This window comes from Antedon mediterranea, chromosome 5 (genome assembly GCF_964355755.1).
Source record: "Antedon mediterranea chromosome 5, ecAntMedi1.1, whole genome shotgun sequence".
NCBI lineage: Eukaryota > Metazoa > Echinodermata > Crinoidea > Comatulida > Antedonidae > Antedon > Antedon mediterranea.
This window is the reverse complement of record NC_092674.1, coordinates 28,498,178-28,521,262: the sequence shown is the minus strand read 5'-3', so window position 1 is coordinate 28,521,262 and position 23,085 is coordinate 28,498,178. Positions and strand designations below refer to the sequence as shown.

Genomic DNA, 23,085 nt, shown 5'->3' with positions numbered 1-23,085 from the left:
TAGCACAGAGTTCTTTTGTTTTATAACTCTTTTTATCTCTTTCAGGCAATCAGAAAAATATTTATATTTTACTTTACCTAAATATCAATTTTATAAACGTTAATTTTATACCTTGCTAAATTGTTACGGTTCATATCTGACCAGATTTTATTTGCCTTTTCTTTATTTATTAAAAACTGTTAAGACATACTTAATCGGTGTTTTACTTTGTGCTTAAATTTGTTTCGGGTAAAATTGAATGCTGAACTTAAACTAACGTTCTATTTTTTGCATTGAATCTTTCAAGATTTGAGAGAGTGAGTCGGGGGACTGATCCTTCCACCTCTGAAGTATTATACCGTCCTATCAAATCAAGACTACAGTATATTTACCATAAAAAAATGTAATACTTGTAACTTTTGATAAAAGTTATGAATCCTTTAGCGCCCTCTATATCCAAAAATACTTTTGACTCTTGGCGAGAAGAATTGCAGCTCTGTTGACTGCTGCTGCTGCTCTCACTATATCAACAGAAGCACATGGGATAAACTTTTGTTATGGTAATTATTTCATATTGACCGATAACTTAATTACATTAAACAACAGTTCATCATTCGTTGTGAGCTACAATGACGTGAGATATTAGTTGATTTGTTCATGCTCCTTTTTACGTTGTTTTGTTCCTCGATAAACTCCCAGCTCTGTCCTAGCTGGGCTAGGCTAGGCGGACACACTCTGGTGCATTTACTTCCTACTTCACCGGTCTTGTTTTTTTTAGCACGGTGTGTACCCGTAGGAGCAATTGGACTGTTCTCGTAGGCCTACCTACCATGCAAATCTAGTTCATTGTTTCAGGTAAGAATATACCGGAAATACCACGTATACTCATAAATAGATTTTTTTTTGTAATGAGGTTAAATAGAGTCTAGGGTAGGCCTAGTCTACAGACAGTGGTACAGGTGAGGTAGGATAAATTAGGCCTATTATTTATACAATCTACTACTACTAGGATAGGCCTAGTACTCTAGTAGAGATAAGCTAATTTTAATGTTATTGATGATTCCATCCCAATCCAGACAGGGAGGTCAGGACCAACATAGTATCCCAATAGTCAAGCTAGCCTAGCTAGGCTAGTAGTAATAATAATAATAAACAGTATTTATATAGCGCCTAATGGATCACTGACCCCTATAGGTGCTTTACATAGGACCTTAACTAATGGTAATAAACTATCCCCCGCCGGACACCATTCCGGTATTTACTACCAACTTTATATTTTGAAAGGGTAGAGGCTACTGTACCTATATTTTGGATCCGAAAATATAATTAGCAGACTCTTTTTTTAAATTAATTATAAAATTTAAGCATAATAGGGGTCTATTTAAACAACTTACTGTCTATAATGCTAATAACAGTTGCTATATATTAAATAAACATTGTTTTACAATTTTTTTTACAGAAGACCAACAACTACCAATTATAGAAATGCGTTTCCGTCCTAAATGCATTGTAAAGTATGCTGGGATGGCGGTGCTCTTACTTATGATTGGTCCATTCTTGCTCAAAGTTGGTTTCAACTCTGAAGAAAAGGAAAAGTCTGCTGACAACGTATTCAATGTACGCGAAGCAGCAAATATCGTGGATGATGTCATCAAAGATCCGAAGGTAAAGTAACACTAATGTGAACAATCGTAATAATATAATGCGTCAGCTGGCGTTACTCTGATGTTTAATCTCACTATCTTAATAATTTTACTAATTGAGTATAAACGGAAATTATTTTTTCAAACATTTTTTAAATGTTGTTACTGTTAGAGTAATATTGTTGTAAACTGTATATCCTATCCCTACTAAATATGTGCACTGACGAAGATGCTGAGATGAGGAACTTAGTTTAGGAGATCGAATGTGGTCCCCGTATTTTTCAACGGCAAACTTGTAAAATTTGTATAAAAGCACTAACTCCCTATGTCCATTTTATTTATCATAAACTTTTTGGTTATTAATACTAGATTATTTAGATTTTTTACTGTTTTTTTTAACAGGAGCATATAAGAACCAGTGATAGAAATATAAAAGTATTAAACTATGGAGATAATATAAGAATTGATTGGCATAATTACACACAGATAGAAGCTGATAAACATAGAGAAGGTAAATATACTATAATGCACTGTATTACATAAAGTAGTAACTGTTTACTACTTTGTGTACTGTAGTTAAAACTACAAAAAATGTTCCATTAAAAAGACTTTGATTATCCTTATCCACGGCGTTGATTTAATTATGGAAAATTGTCTTTATTTATATGTAGGAATGATTTCTCAAAGTTAAATAGCATTTTTACAAAGTATTTTGATTCACAAACTTAAAATATTTCCAAAATTAAAATGCTATACTTAGTTTCTATACTAAATCATAATAATTTTTGCGTGAGAAGCAATCTCTGTGGTATTTAAAATCATTAGTTGCTAACCAACCAATGATTGAAAAAGTTTATTCAAAACCGCTGTACTAATACAAGAACTATTATTGGTTGTTGGAAACCAATTCAGATAACGAGAATTGTAGACAGTGTGATGCTATTAATAGAATACGTTGAAAGCGTGGCCTATTGTTAAAAATAGAAAAGGATGAAAACAAGGTTGAATAGAAATTCAAGATTATTAAAATTGGACGTTCCTAACATAATTTGACATTTATATTAGATACAGTAGTAGGTTTATGATTAGTTAGTATAAACAAGAAATATTTCTTACAAAAAACGCTGCTTGCTTATTGAAAAATATTTTTTATTTCAAATGTTTTTGAATGTGTCATTTTATTGTCACATAATAGTTATTTTACCTGAAAAAAAAATGTCATTTAAAGCAACAAATACTTAAATTGTCTGTCAGACAATGGTTTTTGGGTTTATTTTCTCTTTTTATACCTGAATAAATATTATTTTTTTGTTACAGAAGTGAATACTCAATTTCTGTCACTTTAGTTAATTTTATTGCTAAGGTCAAGTCTGGGGGTCACTTCATCACCCTAGATATTTCAAGTGTGAAGTATCCTATTACAAACACAAACTTTAATGGACTGTTTCGATAATAATTCAATGAATATCTGACAGTAAATTACAGTCAAAAGTCATAAATACCAGAAATGCTTTGGGATTTGTAATTTTAGCATGACATGTCCTAATAGACTCTTTTCCCAGACGTTTTTTGGGTCTACAGTAGCAGCTGGAAATCTATAAATTATAGTGGAGTTTCCATTTTCGCAAAACTGTCGCCCTTAGAACTATAACTGCTGCTTGCTTATAGCTTCTGATTGAGTAGTCCTAATGGGACGTAGCGGGCTAGAGCAGCAGCGTGAAAAAGTAGATCAAATTAATTATCTATCACTCAGAGAGATATTGAATATTGTTTATGTACCATTGTTGTGTGATGTACAGTATATCTTGCTTATTGCCTGTAGGGATGAGGATCTTAATTAAATGACTAAATAAAATAAAGTTGTTGCTTAAAGCTCTGTCTACACTATCAAACTAGTTTGACAAAAAAAGTGTGATGTGCCCAAATATGACAGTGATATGACATCATCATGTCCATTTATGGGCACATCAAATCAGATCCTAATAATTTAAAATTTTTACTGTATTTTATTCTTCTTTTGTTGGTATCATCCACTTTTATTAATCTCTTCATAATTTACACACACAATGCATTTGGAAATATAAAATCAATAATTCTTATAATGTATTTTTGATAGCTTCTCTATGTAAATTTCACTATATTGTTTTAATGATGAAAGTTGACCTTCAATTGGTTAGTAGGTCACTATCTGGTACCAAGTTACGCTGACACTGTACAGTACTACAGTAGATGTTTATCCATCGGTACTGTCACAATAGATCTTTAAATGGCAAGGAGATCAATTTGTTTTTAAAAAAGGAAGTTGAGAAAGTCAATTTCAAAGTCAAATGACCTACTGTAAGAAGTTTATTTAGAATGATAAAGATGTTTTTAAATTTGATATTTGACCATAATTAATATAGTTATTAGATCTATATATTGATCTAACTTGATTGAAATACAAAATGTGATGTGCCCATATATGGACATGATGACGTCATATCACTACCATATTTGGGCACATCATACTTTTTTTGTAAAAAACTAGTTTGATAGTGTACAGTAGACAGAGATTTTATACTAAAGTACCAATCTCTTACAGAACCCATGGGTTTATAATGACCTTTGTGAATACCACTTAAGTGAAACCCTTAATTTTTTCTTGATTTAAGGGTAATTCTTAGGATTTAATGGAAATATCTCACTTTGTGATTGGTAAATACGGCCACATGTCAGTACAGAATAAAAATTATTTACTGACATGACAAGTGACATTAAATTATTTTTTAGTATACAGTATAGTATTCTTATGGCTTTGTCTATAATCGAACATTAAAGCAAACTTTTTTCATGCCCAAACAAGTGTTTGATTCAGGTCCATATAAAACAGTCAATATTATTGATACAATATTGAGTACAAAGTACAAACAAAACTATATTTAACTCTGTTCAATTATGTTATTGTTTAGCAGAAATTTAGTGAAAAATCCATCATCAATATTTATTATGCCACCCACTGGCACAATAAAGCATAATATTTCTTGTTTGATTGTTAATTTTTTTAAATCATAATTAATATTATTTGATCTAGACTTGAGTACTGTATTAATAAATGCTGTACTAATGAGTATATACTGTAATTATCAGAGTGGAGTGGTATAGGACATAAATGAAAACATTTATGTCAATATATTATTGTTCAGTCCTTAGTTGAGGAATTCATACAGTATGTTATGTCCTCTACGTAACAAATGTTATGTTTCCTCTTTGAAAAAAAAGTTCAATTTTAAATAAAGTAGTTATATTCTAAGTATAATACTTAATAGGTTAATAATAGCACAAGCCTTGAATGGGATATATCATTTGAATTGTTAGTAAAATTTTTATAATTCCGCTTGAATTAATAGGGGAAGAAATTAATGGTAATATAATAGTAACAGAATACATATTAAAAGGACTATATAATGGAGTGTTCCTTTTGAAGCTGAGAGTGGTTAGTGTACTTGTTGACTCTACAATGACTTTCCATAAAATACCTATTCTTTTAGTACAAAGAAGACTAGCTGAATGAATAACATTAACAGTTTGAGAAAACGATATAGAATCTAATATTAACAATGACTTAAGCCTTGTCTACACTATCAAACTAGTTTGAAAAAAATAGTGTGATGTGCCAAAATAATGGTTGGTAGTAATATGCCCAAATATAGTAGTGATGTGACATCATCATGGGCATCTATGGGCACGTCACATTTTTGTCACATAATATTTGAAAGTGTAGTGTAGACAGAGCATAATCCTTCATTCTTTCAAACATTTATTTAAAAAAATGTTCCAACTTTCTGCCTGATAAAAACATTATCACAGAAGTCACATTCAGATATTAAAGAGATACAGACTATCGTGAAAGCAGCCCATTTGGCTCGGAATTGAATGTTTCAGAAAAAAAAAATCTTTAATGTGTTTTATCTATTAGCTTTAGCACTTTGTTTTTTACTATATTTGATGAATGACTTCTCTTTTATCAAAATAAGTGTTTGTCTGATATTTAAAAAATTTTAAATTTCAAAGGAAAAACTTTCACCATGTCAAAATCATTATATACTGCAGTAACTACCTCAGTCACTATAATAACCAATGTGTATGATATACACAAAATATTAGTTACTGCAGTAAACTGCAGTAGAATAATTTTGACAGGGTCCCTAAATGATGCATATTTTTTGGGTTATAATGTTGTACATTAAAAAAAAATCAGGTTCAATAGTCTAGGTAGATTGGTTTCATGGGCACAGTTAAATATGGTAGTGAAATGCCCAAATATGGTAGTGATATGTATAAATATGGTAGTGATATATACAAATATGATAGTGCTACTGTATGACATCATCATGTCTACACTGTTTATGACAATAATCCTTGACAAAGCAAATGTTGGTGTTCTTACTAATTAATATGCGGTATCTTATTTGAATTTAGGACCAGGTGAACATGGGATTCCAATTAAATTGAACGCAGAAATGAAGAAGACAGAACATCAAGACTTTTCTGCTAATGGATTCAACCTCCGTGTCAGCGATATGGTGTCATTGGACCGTGCCATTCCTGATATCAGGGATCCCAGGTAGTTACCTTTTGTTGGACCATTCCATTTCTTCCTAAATCCTATGCTCTAGAATTTATTGTATTCTTACCACAACATGCATATAAAAAGATACATACAGTACATGCCCAAGGCTCATTTTTTGGGAATTATTTATCAAATGTAGAAAGACTGGTCTGGTCAACTGGTCAACTACATTTTGCTGAGTTATGTATAATTACTCAAACCATTAAAATTATAAAATATCATTATAACTTACAGTATAATGTAATTAGCATCAGATCATACAGTTAATTTTCAATAAATTGCCGATTTATCTATTTACTCAAAGCGTTACTAGTTACTGGTAAATTATAAAATATCAGTATAACTTAGAATGTATTAGCATCAGATCATAACATAACAGTTAATTTTCAATAACGGCTATTAATTTAATGACATTAATTACGGCTATTAGGGTTAAGACTCCCATTAATTCTGGAAACCAGTTTGTCAGCTGAAGATTAGTGTGCCCGATTACAGTTGCCAATAAATAAAAGCGTTAGTCACTCATTCAACGTGAATGATGTATGAATATTAGTGGATGGATTATGACAGATGTGCACAAAATTATTGCACATGTTATGAAGTTGTCTACAGTAGGTTCTAGACTGAATTTTAACTTAATATTGGTATTAGAATAGATAAATATTTTGGCACACATGGCGTTTCATGTATAATAATAATTAAGCTCAGACAAAAACCAAAATGTTGGCCGACAGACTAACAGAAAAAATAACTACAAACTTGGCAAGTTTTCAGTAGTTATATGAAGTTAAAAGTGATGTATTGGTGGTGATTGTGAACAATTGTATGTTTGTTTATTTTATTTAAAAAAAATGTTTTTTGAGGATGAAGCAAAACAATATATAACAAAAAAACAATGATTAATAAGGTTAAAACTAGTTTATACAGATTGCACATTTTATTAAACAACATTGTTTCATGATAAGAAATTTCTCCTTTTAGGTATTTTTATTATACAATAACCTATGTCATACAAATTTCAATTACAATTTTACAATTAATATTCAATATATAGTTCCCACTAGGATGCAACACAAGGACGTAAGCACAACGCAAGTAATTTGACCAATATCAGAAGCGATGGATTATTTGAACTATCACTTTCCATTGGTGAACTTGCTTGCGTTTCACTTACGTGTGTTGCGTCCTAGTGGGATCTGACCTTTTGTAATAGATTGAAATGAATCAACAGACGTGGTTTCTATGTACTGACTGCCGCGGACCTTTTATAATCATTGTATTTTATTATCCTTAACAGCGTAAGTTCATTCATTCATCATTACCAATTAATACAAGGTTATTATTGACAAGGTGTTAACAAAAATTAATCAATATCCCATAACATATAATTATCAACCAATGTCCATTTAGATAGTATATTTATTATGAAATTAGGTATTTCAGTCAACTGTCAACCATTTCCTTCCTTTAAGAAGCAGATAAAGTAAATAAACACAAGTTATATATTAGTCATCTAACGTACCCTAGACTTTAGTAATTTTCCCACAAATAAATACATTTTGTGTATTCTCTGTCTACACTACAAAATGTAGTTTGACAAAAAAGAGTGATGTACCCAAATATGGTAGTGATATGATATCATCGTATCCATATATGGGCACATCACATTTTTTGTTTTATACTGTAGTGTAGACAGAACTTTGTGCTTCATGTTGACCTTACATTGACCTCAAGCAAGTCTTTAGATTGACCTCAAGATTTAGGTTGTACAGTACATGTTTTTAGCAAGTTCGCAATATTTAGGCCATGGCTATTGTTTGCCATTGATACTGGATTATTAATAATAATAATAATAATAAGATTTATACAGCGCACATATCCACTAAAGTGCTCAAGGCGCTTGTGAAAAACCAGGAAACATATAAACCTTAAACCTAAAAACAATTGATAAATTTGACAAAAACCGAAAAAATAAACAAGACCAATCAAACCCACGTGGCTGCTTCCGTTTACCAGCAATTTAAGGTGCATAGACCAGCCAGTACATAACTCACAGGTGTTCTCAGTGATGTGGGTATCTAGCTAAACAAATGAAATCTTACAAATTGCTAAAAGCAGCCGACAGCAGATGTGTCTTATCTTTTGTACTACATTTTATTTTTTAAGATAATTAATTTAGTTTATAATACAAATTAATTTATAATAGTTTTTTTTTTTCAAACTTAATTATTCTAATAATAGTTAATACTGGGTGTCATGTTTCGGGTAGTCTATTATATGCAGCATACAATGTGTACCTTATTTGACCCAAATATAGTCCCACGGGGATTACTGTAGGTACGAATTTTGGTGAAAACTGGGAAGTAGTGTTTATACTCATATTGTAATTGTATTAATTATTTATTATTGTATTTTATATCATTTATTTTACAAACAGATGTTTTTCAGGTAATACCATAGGCCTGTTTTTTTATTATATTATTATTAAATCATTTAAATATATTATATTTTTATTTCACAAACAGATGTAAAGAGCTGAAATATTTATCCAAGCTGCCAACAACTAGCGTTATAATTCCATTTCACAACGAGGCCATGTCAACACTAAAGCGTACCGTACACAGTATCATGAATCGTTCACCTCCGCAGCTACTGCACGAGATAATATTGGTCGATGACTTTAGTGATAAACGTGAGTTATTCTATAGTTTAGTGCTAAAATTATGTATTATATTTATGTATTTTCTCTTACTAGTTTTCAAAATAATATAGCTATAAATGTAAGATGTGGTTTATTTCAATACGATGCATATAATACCATTTACTGTAGTCTGTCAAGTCTGTCAAAACTGATTATTTTCCTAAGAGACATACATTTCCCAGGTTTCCATTTTTTTTATAGTGTTTGAAATAAGAGGACAGTCATCTGTCTTTTTGGTCGGTTTCAGTTTTTGAGGGAGTCTGGTATTGGGAGAGTTGAGATTTCCATGCTAAAATTCAATGTTTATATAAATGTGTGTTTAAAAAAATACAGTTACTGTACTATTACAAACCCACAAATAAAAACTGCATTTTTTCATAAAGCTCTGTCTACACTATCAAAGTTTATGACAAAAATATATGGACATGATGATGTCATATTACTACCATATTTAAGCATATCACTAAAATATGCACACCACACTTTTTTTTAGTTTGATAGTGTAGACAGAGCTTAGGCACACAATGTAGTATTGTGTATGCCAGATGTTTGTATTCAATGTTTTATGACAACTAATAATACACTGTTATTAACATTAATGTTACAATGTACATTGCTGTATATTGCTAACACCAGCTGTCATAGAAGCTATGCTGTAAAAGAACTAATCAATATTATTAACCGATGAATAATACAATGAAGATAAAACTATATAGTATAGATTTTATAGAAGTAGTAAAAACTACATTACTGTACATATTTTTAATTAATTATTATAAATAAGATATCAAATTCAAATATAGGATAAATTAAGCTAAAAAATATATATAATTATAGTGCATGATATTTTGTGGTATGAAATAAGATTTTAAAAAATAAAATCTGGAGTTTAAATTTTTTTCTGACTAGTTCACTATGAACTGAAGATTATACTAGTAGCCCACTTATAATTGTGCTAGCCTAAAGCTCTGTCTACACTATCACACTTAAGTGAAACAAATTGTGATGTGCCCATATGGACATACAGTATGGTGATGTCATATCAATACCATATTGGGGCATATCACTATTATTTTTAAACATATCACTACCATATTTGAGCACATCACACTTTTTTGTCAAACTAGTTTGATAGTATAAACAGAGCTTAAGATTACAAAAAGACATCTTTTGTTGATTGATTGAAATATATATTTATACTGGGTAACCTCTTCAGTCAAAGACTGGTCTTCCAGAGGGCCCAGTTGGTGATTAGTGGCTGTGATGTACTAATACACCGGGGTCACCCCCTACTCGTCTCGAAAGATGTACTAGGTTCTTTAAAGTGCACACAAGCTAGATGTGTACACTGGACCTACGGTTTATAGTCCTTATCCGAGAAGACTCGTTCTACCACCAGAACCATGGAGTGAGTGAGCCTCGAATGCCTGCCGATGTTATGGCTACGTAATTACGATTCCACTGTCTTAACCGCTCGGCCACTCACTCACTCATTACGATACTAGATTTTTATTTTTCACTAGCCCAATTATTTAAGCAAAGAAGAAAGGAGATACTGTAGGGTTAGCTGGATTAGTTTTGGTATTACTAATCAAACAGATATTTCTTAGTCTTGTTTACCTGAAAATTAATTTAGAAGCAGTAGTAAATCGAGGCGATGCATGTATTCAGTTTCACATAACATGATTAGAGTTTAAAGCATTGATTAAAACTAGCCAACGTGGGTGGTAGCATGTTGTGTTTAATTAATATAGTATCTAGTGAGGTCAACAGGTAACTAGCCCTGTACAGTACGGGATGCATTAGTGCTGGACAGACGTATACTGGGCACTTACTTTCACACTCTCCTACCAACCATAAGGTACTTTTGTAGGCCTTCCTACACAGCATCCACCCAACAAAAACATCTAGGTACCGAAAAGTATGTTTTTCACAACCAACCACACATTTTTTACACCCTTCCATAGCCTTCCCTAGCTAACAGTGGAAATAGTAATGATTAAAGGCAAGCCCTGATTGTGTTATTACATATCAACATGAATCTAGACTATGACATATTAAAAGCTAAAAAGGATGACTGCAACTGTATACACAAAATAATTGTCTTTTGAGCCTTTTAGTCTCTCAAGTGCTATCTAGGATTTTAATAAAAGCTACATTATGATTTATTGTTTAGCAAGATATAGAATTACAATATAGTTTTTATTTCAGCATATTGATTTAGATCTGTCTCGAATATATTAAACACATTTTAGTTTTCATTTTATAGAACAGAATGACTTTAATAAAATATCTACCTTTATTTGAATTTATTTACTATATCAAGCTTATTAAATGCTACAAACTTTTATCAAATATATAATATATTACATTAGCTTTAATTTCTGAGTAAGGAGTAAATTTTGAGATAAAATGCAGTATAATTTACTATTTGTGTGTACAGTACCTTAATTTAAAATTGTTTTGTTGTTTTTGTTGGATAAATTATGTATTATATTTAAAGGACAACTTGACCGAGGACCATATTCTAACAACGTATTACGGATGTACATATGAACCATCGCAGGATTAAGGATCGCCGCACGCGCTCGCCGTACAGTCGTTGCCGTAAATTGCTGTGACGTTACAGGTGCATCGCAAAATTCATGTCATGAGTTTTCTGGCAAAGTCTGTCAAATTTCTAGTAAACACATTTTGTAAATAAATTGTAAAAAATATAAATGTTGATTTTTTTAATTGTTTCTTTTGCTTATCTGGACTCATTAAGTAGATTTTGCGATGCATCTGTGACGTCACTGCAATTTACGTTGACGGCTGTACGGCGAGCGTGTGCGGCGATAACCTAAATCTCGCGATTGTTCTGAAATCATATGTACATCCCTAATACGTTGTAAAAATATGGTCCTCGGTCAAGTTGTCCTTTAATCATAAGAATTTATATTCAATTTTTAAAGGAATATTTTCTGATTAAATAAAAATTGTTTTCATTTTATTAGTATTTTTAAAAGGACCTTTGGACAAGTACATGACCGGCTTTCCTAAGGTCAAGATTTTAAGAAACGTACAACGCGAAGGGTTGATTCGTACACGTCTAGCCGGTGCCATGGCAGCAACTGGTGATGTCATACTAATCCTCGATTCACACTGTGAGGTCAATGTAAATTGGTTGCCACCATTACTAGGTAAGTAAGAAAAAGTTATTAAAACTTTACCAGGTTAGACAAATTTTTTTTTATACAGACTTAAAAGTAATTTTATAGATGTATTATACTATAGTAATCATTTTACACTACATTTTATTTATTTTTAATATATTTCTAATTTTATTAGAACGTATTGCGTTGAATAAAAAACGAATAGTGTGCCCGATGATAGATGTGATTGGGAACGATGACTGGCATTACGAGACGCAAGCAGGGGACGCAATGCGCGGGGCGTTTGATTGGGAACTCTACTACAAAAGGATACCAATAAACGAAGAAGAACGTCTTCGAAGGGTTCATAATAGTGAGCCATTCAGGTACAAATTATATTTCAGCATCCCTTGTAAAACAGTGGGTTTACCTCCTTAAACTCTGTGTACACTATCAAACTAGTTTGGCAAAAAAAGTGTGATGTGTCCAAATATGATAGTGATATGCCTAAATATGGTAGTGATATGACATCGTCATGTCCATATATGGGCACATCACATTTTGTTGTCACATAAAGTTTGATAGTGTAGAAAGAACTTTGTATAGGATTTGAACAAGCCGTTTTGAGGCTTAAGATGGTGCTTATCACATATACATAATTCATATTTCTATACATATTTAGAAATTATCGATCTGTCAGTGATGACTGAATATTATTAAAGGACCCACACAAATAATTAATATTTCTTTTTCATATTCGAGAACAAATGACACTCAATGTTTGTTTATTATTACTTTGTATTATAATATAATATAGTATTTTTATACAGTATTTTGAGATATGAATTCATATGAAATTTTTGATTGGTTTAATACTAATAATAGTATATATATATCTAGATGTGTGTTAAATAATCAATGCAATATTATACGAAAAATTTGAATGAATTATTCATTATTGTTCAATTTATGTAAATTAATTCATAATTTGATCTATAAATACAAATATTTCTACCATGCATTTCTAAAAATATTTTGTATGCATAATGTTTTTACAGTATTATAATTTCTTATGAATACCAGAACTTTCAGTTCCAGAATCATTAAAGTACAGACCACAAAAACAAGCCTCTGAAAACTGGCAGTTAAAAATACGCCAATATTTACATCATACCAATACAAACTGTGTATTGTTTTACAGTACCATAAAACCTTGAAAAGAAGCCCATGGGCTTCTGAGATATGACTTTCCCACACATTGTTTTTCCATACCCATATTTTCCTTCCTCTGTGACGGACTAATCCATTTATTATCGAGGGTAGTTTAAAGTTGATTGAGTTACACAAACTACTAATTTCAATATTGATTTTCAGAGTTTGTCTTTTTAAAAGGACCGTGATGCCAATGTTTGAAATTTTACCGTTTTGATATCAATGTCATGTTTATTGAGTTATACACTGCTAACAACGTTATTGATTTTTGTTGTAGGACTCCAATAATGGCCGGAGGTTTATTTGCCGTTGATAGAAAATATTTCCTGGATGAATTAGGAGGCTATGATAAAGGATTGGATGTATGGGGCGGTGAGCAGTATGACATATCATTCAAGGTATCATCTGGATAGCTGCAATATTAATTCTTGATAACCATTCAACATTTTTTAAATGTTTTCATAATATTACATTCAATATCATCACAATATCATCATCACAACATCATCACAATATTATCATCATCATCATCACAATATCATCACAAAAAATGATATATACCAATATATATTTAGACAGTTTACAAATTACAAAATCTAGGTGTTCGTAAGATGAAAATGTTCAATAAATTCTAAATTTAACTTGTCTTTTTGAAAAGAATGATAAGTATTTCCCCCACACCTAGATTTATAAATTAATTATTATCACGTTCTTCCTCTCACCACATACCTAAAACACGATGCTCGCCAAGAATCAAATTATCTATAATTAAAGCAAATTAAATGATTGTCTGTAATTTACATAAGTGTACAACAGGCCTTCTTGGTTGTGTCCACTCACCTCTATGGTACAGCATGCACTACTATATACCTAGGCTTGCCATATAGGATGTTGAACTTTGCCACAGCAAAACTAAGCTAAATTTAATACAGTTTGTTTTATTCATGGTATTATGGTCTATTAATCAAAGTAATTAAATATTACGAATTAATAGACGCTTACTATATACTGAATACTGAAATGCTTTATTTGTCCATCATCATCATAAAATAACAACAGAAATTCTTCTTGAAGATTGACAATTATTAGTACAATATAATAAATAGGTATACAATATAATATATTATATACACACACACACAATGGCACAAAAAAATATAAGTTATGAAACACGGTGTAAAAAAGACTAGGTATAAAAATTGAGAAGGATTCAGGAGATTAAAATAGTTTAAAACAGCTTTAAAAGGATTTTGAAAAACAGCTTTAAAAGTATTCAAACCATTAGAATGTTCCTAAAACCTTTACAATTTATAAATTGCTAAAATTTCAAATAGGCTAAAAATGTTTAAAACGTTTAAAAATATTAAAAATATAAAAACATTTATAAATTGAAAAAATTTACGTTTTAAAAGTTTCATTGTTTACATAGTCTTGTATTACATAAAATTTTATCGATGGTGACGTGAATTATTTATATAACTTTACATTAAAATTTAATGACAATAAAATTTAATGACAAATTAAAGATTATGAAAGTAAGAAAAGCGTGTCTCTGTTTAGTTACTTTTCTGAAAGCACATGTGTGTACTGTTGTTGTATTTGTGTATTGGTTATTTATGATAATGGACTAATCCGCCAACTGTGCCCTCACACGTGGGACGACAGTAGAGTTGTTTAACTAGCTAAGCGGCACTCATAGACTACCAACGCCACTGTTGGTTTGTGTATTTTGTGTAAAGCATTGCATGCAAAGAATAAATAGACTTATATTTTATATTTAAATTTTCAGATCTGGATGTGTGGAGGGGAGATGGAAGATGTTCCTTGCTCTCGTGTGGGTCATGTCTATCGTAAATTTATGTCGTATTCTGTTCCGGGTGGAGGTGGCGTCATTAATAAGGTGTGTTTTAATTACCTGTATTTTAATTTACTTTTTCGATCAACAGCTGTAACCTTAACTGTAACGTTTTTCCCCACTGTATATTTTTATCGTAAAGTTAATTTTTAATTTATTTATTTATTTATTTATTTTCTTTTTCCGTGTTGTTTTTATCTAATCTTTGTTTAGGCATGTCTGTCACAAGCTTTTTGCTTTTTTGATCATGCCTTCTTCAATCATATTACCTTTCTTTACACCATTTTGTTGACTGTTTTATTTTGAAGAAAATAAATGTTACTTTGAATTGAATTGAATTGAAAGTCATAGAAAGATTGGTGTTATGATAATAATAATATCCTGGATTTATATAGCGCCTAATGTTGTGATACCTAACCGCTGAACATTATTACCCCAGTCATTTTTTTTTTATCAAACATGTATGGAAACATACTCCCATAATGCAGCTAGTAATCCGCGCAAAGTTGTGTCTTGATCTAAAAATGTTTTTAAAAATATGTTAATAAATGCATGTCTGTAAACTTCAAGTCATAAACATTTTAGCCGGCTGCTAAATTCATTCATTAAAATATGTTAATGAATAAATATAGAGTTGTGAAACAAAAACTTTAAATGGTAGGATTGGGAAATTTTGACGATATCTATATGAACAAAAATGGAAAAATATTTTTTCCTCTAAGCAGTGCATGCATGCCAGCTATTAATTATTTTTCCCCTTGTTGATAAAATGTCGGTAATGGTTAACCAGGGAGTTGTTATTAGAACTCTAATAACAACTCCCTGGGTTAACAAACAAAATTTGTTTAGTCCTAATACCGCAAAAGATTTATAATACTGTTGTAACACACATTTGATATATTTATATATGTATAGACACATATATACTAATCCCTATATATAAAATGCTATGATCTTCTCATCAAAAAGTATTATACTCAATTCTGCGGAAGGTTACGCATGAGCGCCCTAGACTGCTCACTTTCACATATTAATTACTCATCTCAAAATCTCATGGGACGAATTTTGTCATTATTGAGTTGTATCGCAGTCGAGTATAATAAATATTTAATCATGATATTCATAGTCAGATAATATGTGATCAATATTAATCGGCATCATATCAACAATAAATGATTAAATAATATGCTTTTTTTTAAATATTTAGTAAAATTGCCAAGGATAACCGTAAGTGAATTCATTCACTATCCTTCTTAAAGCTGGCAATCCTGAGACAAGACAAACATATACACAAGATGTAAAGTTCTATTACAAGTCTTTGGGCATTGAGTTGTAATTTGTCATTAGAAAAAAATTCTGATATGACAGGACTTGAACCCAGGACCCTTGGATTGGTAGCCAAGCATCATAACCACCAAGCCATAACTAAATTGAGAAATGTGTGTTTAGTGTGTGTTTCCATAGTTTACATTTCTGTATTTTCTTATCATATGTATCTCCATGGTAATCTAATAGTCCTAATGTCAAATGTTCTCATGACAGAAAACAACTCTACTCCCAAAGACATGTTTAAGACTTAGTTTATGTAGAGAATCTTGTGTATAAGTTCATCCGGTGATGATCCTATCCATAGCTTAAATTGTAAAATAAATCATATTATCAAATTTATCGTTGTCAGAATTTAATGCGAGTTATTGAGACGTGGATGGACGATTGGAAGCAGTATTTCTATGACCGTAGACCTTACCTTAAAGGAAAAAGTTTTGGTGATATCACAGACCAGTTAAATTTAAAGAAACGATTAAATTGTCATAATTTTACTTGGTTTATGGAAAATATTGCACCAGATATTCTGAAGTACTACCCACCAGTGGAGCCAAAGAACGCAGCGGAGGGCCAGGTAAGTACTGGGGTCAATGGAAGAAGGTCAAGGGGTTAGATATAATATGAAATTGCGAACGTAAATACAATGGTTGGTTATTTAGTACCAATTGTTCTAGTTGAGGTTTATTGTTTTTGCTATGTTATATGTTATTAAATTGCCCACACCATAATTTTTCTTTTGTCAACTACCCTAGTAGCCATACCATGATTGTAAAAAACATATTTGTTTTTTTTCTCCATTATATACAGGTGCGCTCTGTGGCCTCTGACATGTGCCTTACTGTCAATATGGGTAGGAAATCTGAATTTCAATTAGAAAAATGTTTTAAATCGCCCTCACCAAGATCCGGTAGACAGGTAAAAGATTATTTTTTATTGTTATATACAGAGTGTGGGCCATGATTATGATTTAAGATATATTTTTTTCTTTAAAAAAAATATTATTTAAAACTATCCACATGAGGGAATAATTGCACCCAGATTTGACATGACTTTAGGATTGAAAGAAATCATATTAAATTAACCAGTCTATTTCATGCCTAGCTTTTACCTGAATAAACCGACAATAGCCTATTCTATTAGGAGTTAAAACGTAGAAAATTTGCTGAACACTCCCCTCTACAATGGTATAGTCCACAAACCATGTCCTCAAAACAAATGTTTTTCTCTGAAGTTTAATAAAAATTGTTTTTCTATGTCTACACTATCTAACTAGTTTCACAAAAACAGTGTGGTGTGCCCAAATGTGGTAGTGATATGACATCATCTTGTCCATATATGGGCACATCACATTTTTTTACATAAAGTTTGATCGTGTAGGCAAGGGCTTTAAGTCAAGAATGCCTTGTAAACTCTGTCTATTTTAACTTAATTTGAGATTTTTAATTCTGTTTCTGTGCATATTTTAGTTTTTTGCGGTTACTTGGCACGATGACCTGAGATTAGGGTCAACAAAATTACAGAAGTGCGTGGATTATCCATTCGGTCATGAAGGAGGAGAACCTATTCTATTCCCCTGCCACGGGAGTGGAGGAAACCAACTATGGGTTTATAATGAGGTTAGTAGTAGTTCATTTTTCATGGCTCTGTTGAGCATTGTTCTGGTGGTAGAATGAGTCTTTTAGGATAAGGACTTTAAAACTAGAGGTTAGAGGTCCAGTGTACACATGTTTCTTGTTTTTTTTTTTATATATATATATCGGCAAATTGCCAAGGATAATCATAAGCGAATTCATTCACTATCCTTCTTTAAGGTGGCAATCCTGTTTACAAGACAAGCATATACAAGATGCTCTACATAAACAAAGTCTTATTATTTATTATTCTTCGGGAGTGGAGTTATAAATTGCCATTAGAAAAATCCTGATACTAACAGGACTTGAACCCAGGACCCTTGGATTGGTAGCCAAGCATCATAACCGCCAAACCACAATTCCACTCCAGTGGCGTAATGCAGAGGGTAAAGGCCTGTGGTTTACCACTCATAAACGGTGGGCAGTTGCATTGGACTGCTCATGCTCTGGGGCCCCTTAAGCTCTAGTTGTTCAGTGAGCGTTCATAGTCATTATGCTACTGGTTGTTTGTACCTTTCCTTAAAGAGCAGGTCGTAATTACATCCTCTAGGCTAAATTATATCAGTCTGATCTGTAAACAAAGTTTTACTTTTTGTCTTTTTGTAATATTCGCCCAATTTTAATTCTTTTTTTGAAATACAGCCATACTTTACAGTATTTTTATCTACTAATTAGTGAGTTAAGTACATTCTGTTAGATGTATGTTTATTGTTTATATTTTGTTTACTTTGCAGGAACACCAGTTGCTGTACCATAAAATGTCACGGCATTGCTTAGACAGCAGCACAACCTCTAAACCAAGTATTTTCCTTTCAAAATGTAGTAAAACAAAACCATCGCAAAAATGGATATTTGAAACGATCGATCACAATCTTTTACAAAAATTAAACCAGAAATATCCCATAATGATAGCAAGTTAGCATTGAAGATATTCTTATTAGTTTTAACCAAATGAAGTATGTGCCTTTATACTCTTATATATCATGCATTGTGTGAAGAAGGTATTGTGGGTAATGAATGTTTCTGGGTAATCAGAGTACTGTAATCGCCGAAAATACTTGAGCAGTGGAATACCAGAAACTAACCAGAATTATTAAGTCCCAAATTCTTCGATATTGGGTAAATTATATTCTAAAAACTTTTTGGAAAACCAGCGGTGGATTGTAATAATGGTCTCAAGTCAGGTCTTAAACTTGGGAACGTGGTCTTACAAATTTAGATCAAGTCTGAGACAACATTGATGTTGATTCTAAGCCTCCTCTACGCAGGCTTACAAACATCATCGCAGTGGTGGAGGAAAAGTTATAAACAAGCTCTGTGTAAGGGAACACCCCTAGATATATACAATGAAGCTGAACTATACACAATACACAATAGAGAGGTTTCGCAATCTTACGAATACGATAACGAAAACGGATACGTCACGCACACGTATTCGTTTTCGTAAGCCATAAAAAAATCTGTTTCGCATGGCAACGAAATATTGAGGCGCGTCCAAAATATGACTGCGGTAAATTTGAGCGAAGCGCAGGTACGTGTTGCTTGGTACTTGGCTGCCTAGGCCTAGCGTAACATCAAAGCGAGTGAGAACTTTAAAAACTGCTATTTATCAAAATTGACCTGGCATTTTAGTAAATTACTTTAGTAAATTACTTTCAATAAAAATATAATTATATTATAATCATGAATCATTCCTGATTCAAATGCAAAATGTGCAAAATAGATCAAAAACTATACTGGTTTTGTAGTATTTGTAGAATATGACTGGTGATATTCGTCAATAGAATACGCTTTACGAATATGAAATGGGGATCAGCTCAAAAGTTTCACAAATGTATGACGTATCCGTTTTCGTTATCGTATTCGTAAGGTTGCGAAACCTCCCTAATATATAAACAAAACACACAGAACATTAATTCGCCTGGTAATATAATGTGATTTATTAATTTGAAACAATAAAGATGAGGAATTCTGTAAGAATAAGAAAAATTCTCCCAAACCAAGATTCGGACCAGGAAGATGTCCTAACCATTAGACCACTATACAATAAATTCCCCAGAATGAATATTTTTCAACTCAATTATTGAAAAAATCATGATGTCCCACCTGTCGTATATGTTTACACTATCAACCTGTCTTAAGTCTTAGATCAAAGCAAGTCAGGCCTAAATGTAAGCCAAATTCTTTATAGCAATCCTCGCCAGCCGTACCTGGTTATCCGATGGTTTTAGGCGAGCTTTCCGAGTCGTTGGTTATTCCAATGTTTCTTTCTCAGGTGCATTTGTTTAAATTTTATTTTAGTTATTTTTTTTAATTCAAAGTAGCTTTACTTCTCAACTAAATCTCTGTCTACAATATCAAACGTGTGTGGTATGCCAAAATATGGTAGTGATAGATATCATCATCCATATATGCGCAGATCACATTTTGTTGTCGCATAAAGTGGGATTGTGTAGATGGAGTGATGCTGTTTTGATAAAGATAATGATAATTATTATTATTATTATTATTGTGGTAGTTAGGTATGTTATGTATCTCTTGGAACATTCCATTTATGTAAATACTTTTGTTTTATGCATTCCCCGTCAACTCTTTTAAATTTAAAAGGCGCTATGTTGTATGTTAATTGTGTGCTAATTATGCATATTTTATGCATAATTCATGAGTAAATGGGGCTTTTAAAATAATATGAAAATTTAAGAAATTAATGATCATAAACTACATTTATTATTATTTATATTTAGTATTTACCGAAAATTATTAAATTTAAAAATACCACTGAAAACGTAACATTGAATTCTCAAATAAGATTATCATTCAAATATTTGTTGTTTATTATTTATTATTAAAAATTTTAATTAATTCAACCATTTTAATTGAAACAAACCTTGTTTGTGTTTATTTAAGTTCAAATTTTATATATTCTGTATAATTACAAAATGAATATTTTACCTTATATTGTTATTATGCCTTATATGGATATCCAAACAAGTTGTTTTCAAACTCAAATTATAACTACATTTATTTTTTTTCGCTGTTTTTAAAAATATTTTATCATCTTGTTTTGTTTTTCATTTAAAATCAAAATTAATTACAAAAAACGTATAGACGTCGACACGCAACACAAAGAAATCGTACACTCAACGCAAAGACGTCGTACACTCAACGCAAAGACGTCGTACACTCAACGCAAAAGCGTCGTACACTCAACGCCAAGACGTCGTACACTCTACGCCAAGACGTTGTTCACTCTACGGAAGGACGTCTTACACTCAACGCAAAGACGTCGTACACTCAACGCAAAGGCATCGTACACTCAACGCAAAAGCGTCGTACACTCAACGCATAGACGTCGTACACGCAACGCATTGACGTTGTACACTCAACGCATAGACGTCGTACACGCAACGCATAGACGTCGTACACGCAACGCATAGACGTCGTACACGCAACGCATAGACGTCGTACACGCAACGCATAGACGTCGTACACGCAACGCATAGACATCGTACACTCAACGCATAGACATCGTACACGCAACGCATAGACGTCGTACACTCAACGCATAGACATCGTACATTTAACGCATAGACGTCCAATGTAGGCCTTATGATTGCTCCCTAAATATAATTTTGTTTGTTTCAGGGAGTCATTTGTGCATACGAAAAAATTGTTTAGGAAAACGAAATGTGCAATATTATCATATTTAAACATCATAAATGGTATTATGATAATAAATTAAATATGTTTTTTCATTTCAATCAAATAGTTATTTTAAAACAGATAAGACATTACATGTATTGGATTGCCGATTAAAATGATCAATATTAATATATTGGACTGTTATATTAAAATACATTTTAATGTATGTATAACTATAGCAAATAATTATTTTTGACTTGATAATTTATTTTATGTAGACATGTTTAATAAGCAATAAACATGATAAATTAAGTAACTTTTAAAACGGGTCTTTGTTTTCTTTAAGAGGTCGATGTTCGTTTTATTGGTTAAGGTATACCTCACCGGTTGTTATCAATATACAATAAACAGACTTCTTCTGTTGCTTTGTTTATAATGACTGGAATGGTTTCCGAGAAATATGCTAGAAACACGGTTCTTTTTTTCCGGTTGTGGTTAGCAGCATTCAAAGGCATTCTTGTTAAGCATAGGCCTAGTCCACACTCAAACTTTACCAACAAATTGTTGTTTTAATCTCAGAGTTTGCAAACTAAAATTTGTTGGTAGTAGACTTCTGTTTGCCGAAGTTTGTCATGTTAGTTATCGACAATAGCAAGGTTGGAAAACTATTTGAAACAGTTTCTCGATTTCGCAAACTAAAGCCCTGTCTACACTATCAAACTTTATGTGACAAACAATTTAATTTGCCCATATAAGGACATGATTATGTCATATCACTACCATATTTGGGCATATCGCTACCACATTTGAGCACATCACACTCTTTTTTGTCAAACTAGTTTGATAGTGTAGATATAGCTTTATGTTTGCTAGTGTAAACCTCTTTTTTTAGTTGTTCGCTCGATCCAATCACAAGACCTATTTCGGGATTCAGAAACAGGAATCAGATCGATTGAGTAAAACAACAGAACAGAACACCGGCTCAAATATTATTTTTGAAAGTTTTAATTGAGACTACAAGAAAAATAGTCATGTGAACTAATGCCTAATGCTAATAGCTTCCCGGACAGGTACCAATTAAGATTGACACTACTACTACACCAAGAAAATACCCACGGATGCCCTAAATTTCGACAAATAGTGAAATACACTTGTGCAATAAAGATTAGATCATCAGCATTCGATGTTTCATTAAATTTATTTCAAAATCTAGGAATTGGTTCCGCCGCCATCCACCATGTTGGTGTTCCACAGTTTGTTGTTGGCTATTATTCAATTCAAACTAATAGGTTTTGTTCTCTGTGTGGTGTAGCACCTATACTGCCTAATCATTTTTTGTTTCTATTATTGTTT

General features: G+C 31.8%; 1 protein-coding gene across 1 annotated transcript; it reads left to right on the top strand.

Annotated features, from left to right (window-relative positions):
- The first annotated feature begins 485 nt into the window (after window positions 1-485).
- LOC140050253 (polypeptide N-acetylgalactosaminyltransferase 10-like) lies at window positions 486-20,896 on the top strand. Its single transcript, XM_072095365.1, has 14 exons — window positions 486-539; window positions 758-834; window positions 1,439-1,644; window positions 2,025-2,133; window positions 6,081-6,225; window positions 8,757-8,923; window positions 11,929-12,114; window positions 12,263-12,452; window positions 13,556-13,676; window positions 15,068-15,178; window positions 16,812-17,033; window positions 17,267-17,374; window positions 17,926-18,075; window positions 18,825-20,896. Exons 3-14 carry the CDS (start codon window positions 1,465-1,467, stop codon window positions 19,008-19,010), a joined length of 1,875 nt encoding a protein of 624 aa, XP_071951466.1. The 5' UTR covers window positions 486-539; window positions 758-834; window positions 1,439-1,464; the 3' UTR covers window positions 19,011-20,896.
- Window positions 20,897-23,085: the final 2,189 nt, after the last annotated feature.